Genomic DNA, 10,746 nt, shown 5'->3' with positions numbered 1-10,746 from the left:
TAATTATAACTTTGAAAATAATTTGGAGTTTTGTAAAACAGTTGATAAAAAGAGAATGACTCACATTATAAGCATGCAGTATTGATTTAACAAGCTTCCTAATTCAAATTCTTCTGAGAATTAGCATCTACTTTGATTGTAAGTGTATGGGGGTAAAGTTTATCCTACTGATAAGCCTGATAACCTAATTTAAACAATAATGCACACGAAACTAGGTTAATAACTAATATAGCATTTACGATAAACTCACGAGATTAAACCCTCACGACGAAATAACGAAGTGCAATACTTAAACATCCAGCGGATTCGCAACGAATGACAGAGTATAGCCAGAGTTCTAGCGACACTCAAACATCCTGTCGGAATCACGACGAATGACAAAGTATAAACCCAATTTGAGCAGCACTTAAACATTCATCGGATAGTTCCAATCGATCGGACGTTGAATCGTAATAGCGATCGAGTTATTACCCTGTTTATCGCGGCAACGTTTAGTGATTCGTGTGTGTTGGTAGTAATTAAACTATATCTCAATGTATAATGGGAATTTTTACGTCGAACTAGCACCAGAATTCAAGTCCCAGGACCCTCTATTTATACCCGAAATTTGCACCTCCCGCGTGTCGCGGAAGAATCTGTGGCACTTGCCGCGTGTCGCCTGTGGTGTCAAATTAGGGTAGGGTAGGTTCGTGTCCAACATAGCCTTAGTGAGTCACAATTCGACGAAATTCTCATCCTACAGCAACTTATGAAGATAATCGTTAGCTAGGGTTTATCCCCCCTGAGTTTTAGGGGCCCTGATCCTGATTCTGATTGTTCTGAAAATTTTAGGGTTTATGCAGAATTACTTGGGTTTCTCAATTAGGGTTTCCTTATTGGACAATTAACATACTAAGTAATAATTTTAGTGAGAGTTATTACACTTCTTTTGTCTGGGATACTTTGTGGAATTTTTTTATTTTGAAATTTCACTCAATCTCCCAAACACCCCCACGTTTTCATGTTCAGTAGTGGTGTTTCACTTACTTCGAATAGTCGGACTCCGACCAGTAAGAACCACATAACAGTCGTACCACCACCGATGAACGTGTCCACTCAGCTCTTCCCTCTCTTCATCATCATCCCTAATTCCTGTTGGGTTATGAAGACCTTATTTAGGTCCGATCCTTAGGCTGCTTTAAGGCTGGTGAACAAGAGCAAAGGGGACGAGAGGCTTTATGCCCTAATAGCCATTGTTTTTTTTTCTTATTAGTTAAGTAATTAACCATAATCTAGTCTTATATATAATATGATGTAATTGTATTCTTTGAGCATCTAATAAAAGATAAAATTGGTTGCAACCAATGGGCATAGGTTACCTTGACCGAATCACATTATATTTTCATGGTCATTATTTCTTCTATTATGTGTGTGTTTGTTTGCTTCCGTGAGACCTACTTTGGTGCGATACTTAATTAAAAACTGGTATACGTAGGTCACCTTGACCGAATCATGTTATATTCTCGTAGGTCACCCAAAAGTCACCCACCAAGTTCATTATTTTGAATTCTTTTTTAAGAATAAAAAATATATAAACAACGTATGACACAAAAGAATACATGTGGACACATGCGTTAAGTTCCAAATTCCATGTTAACATTCTTTATTTTCTTGCAACACCTATAAATTAGTTTGTTAGAACATCTTAAGAATTCATATAAAATTTGAATACGAAATTGACTCATTTCGACCTTTGTAAATCAAACAGAACAATATATCTAACTATGGTTTTTACGATAATCAATATTTCTGAATTTAAAGTTTAAGTTCAATATTATATACTACTACAATTACCAAATTCAGTCACACCCCTTGGTTTAAACATCATGTCTATACATACCAAAATCAATTGATATTTTTACGTTTACAACACCAACTCGCGAAGTAGTGTTTCAAAAAGTGACGGTTGCAAAGTCAGATCGTTAATTACGGATGAAGGATATGTAAAAATCGGAATTAAACATTAAACATTAAAAAAGCAACGCAACGTTAACAGGCACTGTCAACCCATTCCATATGTTTACACCTTCCTACAAGATTCACCACCGCCATCTTCATATATTCATCAAAACCGCAATATCTCAAATTTCACCATTGCCATCTACATTATTCACCAAACCCTTTAATCTCTCAAATTTCGAACTCTCGACAGTGACATAATCTTCCCGTATGTATTTTACACCCATGGTTATGGATTGCAACTATGAAAGTACTTAATGTTCTTGATTACTAAATTATTCTTCAATCTTTTTTACATATCCTTCATCCGTAAGTGATCTGTATACAGTGAAATTAGGTTCCGATTTTGTTAATTTGTTATTATAAGCTTTTCATTGTCGGAATGATGGTTGTTTGGAATCATGATTGTGTTGATGATGGAATTTTTTTGCATAATTTGTTAATTGTTACCGTCAGAGTGTTTCCTTATAGAACTGACGGTATTGGGTGTGTGTTTGAGACAGATGAAGAACGAAGCTGGGATTTCTAAGGGTATGAGTTTACGTACGAAATAAGGATATTCTATTAATTCATTTCATTACAACGAATTGGCTTTTATAACTCCTCCAAGCATGCTACAAGTCTTCTTATATTTCATATCATTATGACAAATGTCCCAAAAATTAGCTCTATAACATTTACGAACTTGCATGTACAGTAGCTGCTCACGTGGCTTTCTTCACATGGAAAATTACAATATTGCCCCTGAATTGAAATTACAGTATTGTCAGTCTACTTTTTTTCCCAACTTTTTTTTCTAATTGTCTTGCAAGTCTTCTTCTTTAGGATTCATTGTGAAGCTTGAATTCACGACATCTACGTCGACCACCGGAAAACGAGAACACTACAGCGATAGTTCCTTAGTTGAGTCTCCTGCTTCGTTCCCGATGCAACAACCCTCGAGTCACAGCCGCAACTTACAAAGATGAGGTGGTGAGTGAGTTATGAGAAAAGAGGTGGTGGTAGACGGTGGCGATAGGCAGGGTTAAAAAAGAAAAACAGAAGCAACAACTTACATTGACCAAATAGATGATGAAAAAACCCAGCAAAAAAAAACCTTTAGATCCAGATCAAAAGCAGCGACCCAAAAGACCTAAACCTACCCACAATAAGAAGGGCGAAGCAGTTGTGGTTGAAAATTTCATGTGGAGTTCATCATAGGAGATATATTTGTGGTGATTCGAGAGCAACCACGTCGGACCATTTAACAGAATCAAATATTTGAGTGATTTGGCCGACTAAGAAGAAGCACCACGGGCTGTAATATGTTGTCGGTATGGTGCAGTGGCCGGCAGTTGGACCGGAAGGGAAGAGGTTGTGGGCCTGTGGCGGTGGTCCTACAGAGATATAAATAGTTTAGGGTTTAGAGATAGAGAGATGAGACACGAGAGACGTAGTTACAGAGATGAATGCGGCGGTTTGGTGGTGGTGATGCTACGGTGGTGGTGGTGATGTTCCGGCGGTGACAGTGTTGCGGACGGCGGTGATGGTGCTACAATGATTGGTGGTTGTGGCAATGTTGTGGTGGTGTTGTTTTTGTTAAAGTGACTATGACAATAAAGGCTATGACAGAAAGAGGAGGAGATGTAGATTTCGAGCACATAGTTTTTTTCTAAAAAAGAACATGGTTTTCGAAAACCACTTAGAAAATGGGTCGTATTATTGGCACACTTTGGGGGATTAAATCAACACCCTCAATACGCATCGTATAGGCCTATATGATGCGTATTGAGGTGGGTTCAAACTTCTATGTCTGCCAAAGGCTGCCAATGTCCCCTACCAAAAAAGTAATACGCATCGTATAGGCCTATACGATGCGTATTGAGGGTGTCGATTTAATTTTTTAATTTTTGCAAGGTAACTTCCTGTCACACGGTAGTTTTTCGTCACGCAAACGAAAAAGCAGCACTTTGGACATTTGTTGGTCTTCAAACATCTTTCAACCCCATTTTCCCTAAATTTATCGATTATGTTTTTCAACAGTGATGTAATGCAATGATTGCTATCAATTGAATAGACCGACACTTGTTATATATATGTATCATCTCTTTTATATCATTTACACCTTATTCGACTGTGAGTTAAAAAGTTGAATAGTGTAAATAAAAGTTTACGTCATTGATGTGTAATATTTGGTGCAAAGATAGAATTTATCGAAGAAAAACTTCATTCCAGATTATTTGAAAAAAATCACAATTCCGTTTCAAATTGACATGTGAAGTGACTTTTATGTGCAAAAAATTTTAAGTAACTTTTGCCAAAAATAAACATAAAGTATAGTGTTTTTATGTGTAAAAATTATGCATTGATTTTTATGAGGAAAAAAAACATAAAGTATAGAGTTTTTTTATGATATTTTCCCTTGCAACAACAACAATGTATAGTGATTTTTATTTGCAAAAATTAGGCAGTGATTTTTATGAGAAAAAACAAAAACTTATGGAGTTTTTTATGATATTTGCCCTATAAAAAGTAATAATAATAATAATAATAATAATAATAATAATAATAATAATAATAATAATAATAATAATAAAAATAAAAAATTCCAATGTGGTTGGATACTTTGAATAGTAAAAAGACGACAAAAAAATTAGGTGGAACTAAAAAAATCAAATTGTACTCGTTATTTTTTATACATATTCATATTATATATATTTATAATTGTAATTTAAACTAACTTAATAATTATGTGAAACTGATATTTAAAAGAGTAGGTAGACTTTGTAATTCTCTACTCACACAAGGCCTCCAAGGGCTCCCGAGGTACAACCTTGGCGATGGATAGCATGATACTGACGACCATGACTTCTACCATCATAACAATATCAGTGTAAACAGTGGCGAAGCGAAAACGTATATACCAAAAAATTTCTAAAGAACCGAGGGGGGAGGGGGCAAAAACGTATATACCCTCAAATTTCTATACGAAAACTACATATATAACACTACTGAGCGAAAAAATCGGGGGGGTTGGCGCCCCTCCCCGCCCCTCTTATCCTTCGCCCCTGAGTGTAAATACCGGTATTTGGTTTTATCTCTTTCAGTTGTTATATATATTGTCTTGATATTGCAATGAACCAAACGAAGTTTTAAAAGGATATACTTCAACTTCACATTGAGATATATATTTGGTAAGCAGTCGCGAGCTGCTATGTATTTAATAATGTTTAGATTTATTATACGAGTATTGGGGAAGCGTGAGTTGACTAATTAGAAGATAGGTTTGGGTCCACAGCGATGGAGTACTTTGTATGTATATATACAGACAGGTGAGACCAAACCAAACCAAAGGAGAGCAGAGTAGAAGAAAGTAGCTAATAACTTATATAATAATAATAATAATGTTAAGAAAAAGGGTAGGTGAGGTTGAAGAAAACGGCAACGGTGGCCGAGGATACACAGAAGATGGCACAGTGGATCTCAGAGGGAACCCCATCCTTCGATCAAAACGTGGTGGCTGGAAGGCTTGTTCCTTTGTCGTTGGTAATATGATTGATATCTTTTCATTATTAATTTCACCCAAATATATATGTGTCATGTGTGTATACTCTTTTTGAATGTCTTCCAACCTTTTTGGATCACTAGCTTTAATTTAAATATTAAAAAAACCTCTGATTTCATAACTTTTAATCATGATGATATCATGGCTAATCTTCTTTTGCTTGGATGTATGATGCATGCTTTACTTGTGTATATGGATCTTGGCCCATGCTTACGTGTCTGGGTTTCATTGATAGAAGTAGCTTGGAAACTATGTATTATTATTATATTAATTTAAGAGAAGAGATGATTTTTTGGACGTATACTGGTTGCTAGCCGACAAGTTTATTGGTTTTAGTAAACAAAATATCTTAGGAGACTTGCTGACACACTCACCCAAGTCCAAACTATAAACTAAACTATATTAGCGTGTAACTTTCAGAGCTCCCAATTGTGATATTCTTTTGAAACAAATTATAATTTTTATTGATTTTATATAGCACCTAAACAAATGAACTATTCCACATGCATGTATATTCTTTTAAATTTTTTGTTTGAAACTATATATGTATATAGATTTTTTTTACGGTGAATTTCTTTTAACCATTCCGTTTATGAGATTTGAATTTATGATCTCCTCTTCTCAAACCTAAAATTCTATAAGTCCCGAGTTACTTTTCCTGTTTATCTTAGACCGTGGGGTATGGTGGGGCGTGGGTTGGGGGCATGGTGCGACACGTGGAGTATGGGGCACCCAAGACCAAAAGCCAATTTCAAAGGGGTATGGTGGGGCGTGGCTGGGGTGGCGTGACTAGTGCTCTTGGCCAATGAGGTTCCGCCATGTCATGTGGTAGCCCCGCCCAACGGCCGGGCTGAATCCCACGCCAAACGGGCCACGCTGAAACCCAAACCCACCCGGAATGATGACTTGGGCGTTTGTACCCAACCCACGCCCCAACTCCGCCCCATACCCCATAGTCTTATATCAAAACTTCAAATTCTATTTCTTAATTAAATATTTTAAAAAGTTAGTTATACGAAATAACAATAGTAATAAAATATAATATATTAAAACGTAATTACAGTTATATGTTATCTTTAATATCGTTTTATAATTTTTAAATCTGTAATACACAGTTATGTTAAAAAAAAACATATTAAGAATAAAAAGAGTGATTTGCAGTGTATGAAGTGTTTGAGAGGATGGCATATTATGGTATATCATCCAACTTGATCATATACCTAACGACGAAGCTCCGGCAGGGAACGGTAAGGTCGTCAAACAACGTAACGAATTGGGTGGGGACCATTTGGATGACTCCCATTCTTGGTGCTTACTTCGCGGATGCCGTCCTTGGCCGTTATTGGACTTTCCTCATCTCCGCAGCCATCTACCTCACGGTAACTTCCATTCCATTCACATATTTCTCATTTTCTATAATACCATACTGTAGTTTTTCTTACATTCGACATAAAATTTATGAAAACCCAAGCTAGTATCCAACCATGTGTATTTAATAGCCTTGTAATATCTCAAAACTATGTTATCTTGGATACAATTTATTTTTCAACAGATTAAAGATAAAAATAATATGTAAGACTATGTTTCTTTTTATTAGATGGAAAATGGTTTAAAGAAAAATAAAATTATATTTCGAAAGCAGACTGGTTATAAAAAGAAAAAAGAAATTCCATGTGTGCATCTTCATCGTATAAAAAAAAAAAGGTAGTTGCACGGTACCCCTGACCGCGGAAGGGATCTCATTTCCCAGTTCACCACCTGACAAGGATCCCTAACGGCAAATACCCATAGCCATCAAAGAGTAGTAAGAAACATGTTTCAAACCCGAGACCTCGAGTGTCCTCGGTCCGGCTTTAAAGCGGGTGTCGGTGGCCACCAAAGTGGCACTAATGGGAATTGAACTTGGGTCTCCATTGGAGAACCCAAGTCACTCCACCACTAGGCCACTTGTGGTGGTTATGTTCATCGTATAAAGTTTAACCTCAAAACGTACCATCTTCATAACTGCTATTTAATTGATGTTTACATATTTTTATCAGTGTGTGTGTGAACGAGTTGACTAAAAATGGGCCTGTCGACCCAACTTGCAAATAGATATTTAATATGGTCATTTTCTCAAGACTATTTAATACATAAATAGTATGACATCTTTGAATATCGTTTCTTTGACATTTGACAAAGAAAAAGCTAATATAAAATTAAAATTAAGATAAAATCATTGACTAGCTGTTCAAGATGTGAGCTGTAGGAAATCTTGAAACATTAAAAAATCTTTATATGCTTCAACTTTGTATATATTTTGGAAAGTAAAATTCGGATCCTTAATTAATTTGTCTACTCTTAGAATATAGTGATTATATAATTTTAGATGTAAAACTTTTCGACACATTTTATATAGATTGGTTTTCACAATATAAGGATGAAAGGGGACAGATTGTATGTTTATAACAAGATGTTACGAAATTAATTTTGTTGACAAGATGAATATTGTGTGACAAATCAAAAACAGGGAATGAGTTTACTCACACTAGCAGTTTCACTACCAGGGCTAAAGCCTCCCAGTTGTGATTCTGGGACCAACTGCAAGAAAGCTTCCACCTTGCAACTAGCCGTTTTTTTTGGCGCCCTTTATACACTTGCCGTTGGAACTGGTGGTACCAAGCCTAACATCTCTACCATCGGCGCTGACCAATTTGACGACTTTGAACCGAAAGAGAAAGCCCAAAAACTATCCTTTTTCAACTGGTGGATGTTCAGTATCTTCTTTGGCACCCTCTTTGCCAACACGGTTCTTGTGTACATACAAGACAATGTCGGATGGACCCTCGGTTATGGCCTCCCCACACTCGGCCTCCTTATTTCCATCTTGATCTTCTTGGCTGGAACACCTTACTACAGGCACAAAGTTCCTACTGGCAGCCCTTTCACTAAGATGGGTTGTGTCATTCTTGCTGCCCTAAAGAAATGGAACACACCCATTCCTACTGACCCGAAAGAGCTCTATGAACTTGACTTGACCGAGTATGCTAAGAAAGGGAAATATAGGATTGATTCCACTCCCACCCTCAGGTTATATATCTATAACAAAATGAGCCTAATGCAACTTTTTTGTTGCGTCTGGATAAAAAGTTACATCACGTAACGAAAAGGTTGCATTAAGTCTAATGCAACTTTAACCTAATGCAATATAATCTCTTTGTGACCAAAAAAAGAAGGTTGCATTAGGCTCATTTTTTGTATATGTTTACGTTAATTAAACACATATAGAACGATCTCTAAACCTTAGTTAAAATTGGTTTATATAGGTTCTTAAACAAAGCTTGTGTTAGAACAGAAGGAGCTCCTTCATGGATGTTATGTACAGTAACTGAAGTTGAAGAAACCAAACAGATACTGCGAATGTTACCCATCTTGATAGCAACATTTGTCCCAAGCACAATGATTGCGCAGATTAGTACTCTTTTCGTGAAGCAAGGAACAACTTTGGAGAGGAAAATTGGCAGCTTTGAAATCCCACCAGCCAGCTTAGCCGGATTCGTGACCATATCCATGCTTGTATCAGTTGTGCTTTATGACCGCTTCTTTGTCCGCATAATGGCAAAGTGGACCAAGAACCCAAGAGGAGTGACGCTCCTCCAAAGAATGGGGACAGGCATGGTTATCCATATTATTATAATGGTGGTAGCATCCTTAACCGATAGGTATAGGCTAAGCGTGGCAAAAGATCATGGTGTGGTTGAGAGTGGGAAACAAGTGCCTTTGTCAATCTTCGTTATCCTTCCTCAGTTTGTATTAATGGGAGTGGCAGATGCATTTCTAGAGGTAGCGAAGATTGAGTTTTTCTATGATCAAGCACCCGAAAGCATGAAGAGTCTTGGGACTTCTTATTCCATGACAAGTTTAGGGGTTGGGAGTTTCCTCAGTAGCTTTCTTTTGTCCACAGTTTCTCATCTCACCGAGAGGAATGGTCACAGAGGCTGGATTCTCAACAACCTCAATGCCTCTCATCTCGACTACTATTATGCTTTTTTCGCCGTGCTCAACTTGTTGAACTTCGTTTTCTTTCTAATAATGACTAAGTTTTACGTATACAAGGCTGAGGTCTCAAATTCTATGATCATTCTTGAAGAAGAGCTCAAGTCAATTACCGGTCATGTGGTGGCTAAACAAGAAGCTGCATCAAGATTCAACTTAGCTTAAAGATCCAGTTGTAGTAAGATGCATGTACGAAAGGACAATCTTGCTTGTTGTAAAATATTGTTGTGCTTCTTTCTTTGTTTTGGTCATCTTGAGCAATGAGCAGTTTCAGGCCTTCCACGACAAATTAAGCTTTCAGTCGTGGAAATACTCATATCAAGATTCTGCTTAATTTAAAGATCCGATTGTAGCCATTGTGGGATCATGCATTTGAGAGTGTTGCACGTACCCAAGGATGGTGAATTGCAAGGAGATGGTGGGTACAAGTAACTTTTTTTTTTCATTTTCATGGTTTTAATTTAATATAATATGCATTAATAATTTGTACATTATGTGATTTAGTGACTTGTTTAGTTTTGAATCACTTTAAATGTTATGTGAAATTAGTGAAATTTTCCTGTGTTATACGGCAGGAATTCGTTATTGTATCGACACTTGGTATAGCAACCGAAACCGAAAGATTAAATCCAAAAACATAAAGTCGTGAAATTCTAAAAACGATAGCCTACGTGTTTTACATTGACCGGGGAACCATAAAAACGAATACATGTATCGGCTCCAATTATAGCTATACCACCACCGATGTTGTTTGGTCGAAAGTTTGTTTTGTCAGGGTACCGGACTACCGACACACGTACACCCTACGATACAAAAACAAAACACTATATTTTAAATACCACTTCATTGTCAGCAAAATTTATAGCAAAATGAGGAGAACGAAAAAACTTAACGAATGTAAGTTATTAGAGAAAATCCAGATTAAATGAAATTAAATGGGTCCACATGGTGTAACCTCATTGGACAACTAATGAAGTATCGATATATTGATGCTGTTAAAGAATATGAAAAATAAACTACTAACAAGACCTGTAAATATGTTGTGTGTGATTACCGTTGCGAAGGTTTTCTCAGAATTCTGAAATTATATTTACCATCTAAATTTTTCCAAAGGAAACAATTTTTTCATCAATTTTGTAGTCTCAAAGTGTTCAATCTGTTACGATACC

At 36.6% G+C, this 10,746-nt stretch overlaps 1 protein-coding gene across 1 annotated transcript; it reads left to right on the top strand.

The window, feature by feature from the left end:
- Positions 1-5,305: 5,305 nt before the first annotated feature.
- LOC110927343 (protein NRT1/ PTR FAMILY 5.2) lies at positions 5,306-10,131 on the top strand. The gene is made up of 4 exons (XM_022171018.2): positions 5,306-5,523; positions 6,704-6,921; positions 8,052-8,611; positions 8,848-10,131. Exons 1-4 carry the CDS (start codon positions 5,382-5,384, stop codon positions 9,740-9,742), a joined length of 1,815 nt encoding a protein of 604 aa, XP_022026710.1. The 5' UTR covers positions 5,306-5,381; the 3' UTR covers positions 9,743-10,131.
- Positions 10,132-10,746: the final 615 nt, after the last annotated feature.

Source organism: Helianthus annuus, chromosome 2 (assembly GCF_002127325.2).
Source record: "Helianthus annuus cultivar XRQ/B chromosome 2, HanXRQr2.0-SUNRISE, whole genome shotgun sequence".
In the NCBI taxonomy this organism is placed as follows: domain Eukaryota; kingdom Viridiplantae; phylum Streptophyta; class Magnoliopsida; order Asterales; family Asteraceae; genus Helianthus; species Helianthus annuus.
The sequence above is the reverse complement of the archived record's forward strand: the minus strand, read 5'-3'. Positions and strand labels throughout refer to the sequence as shown.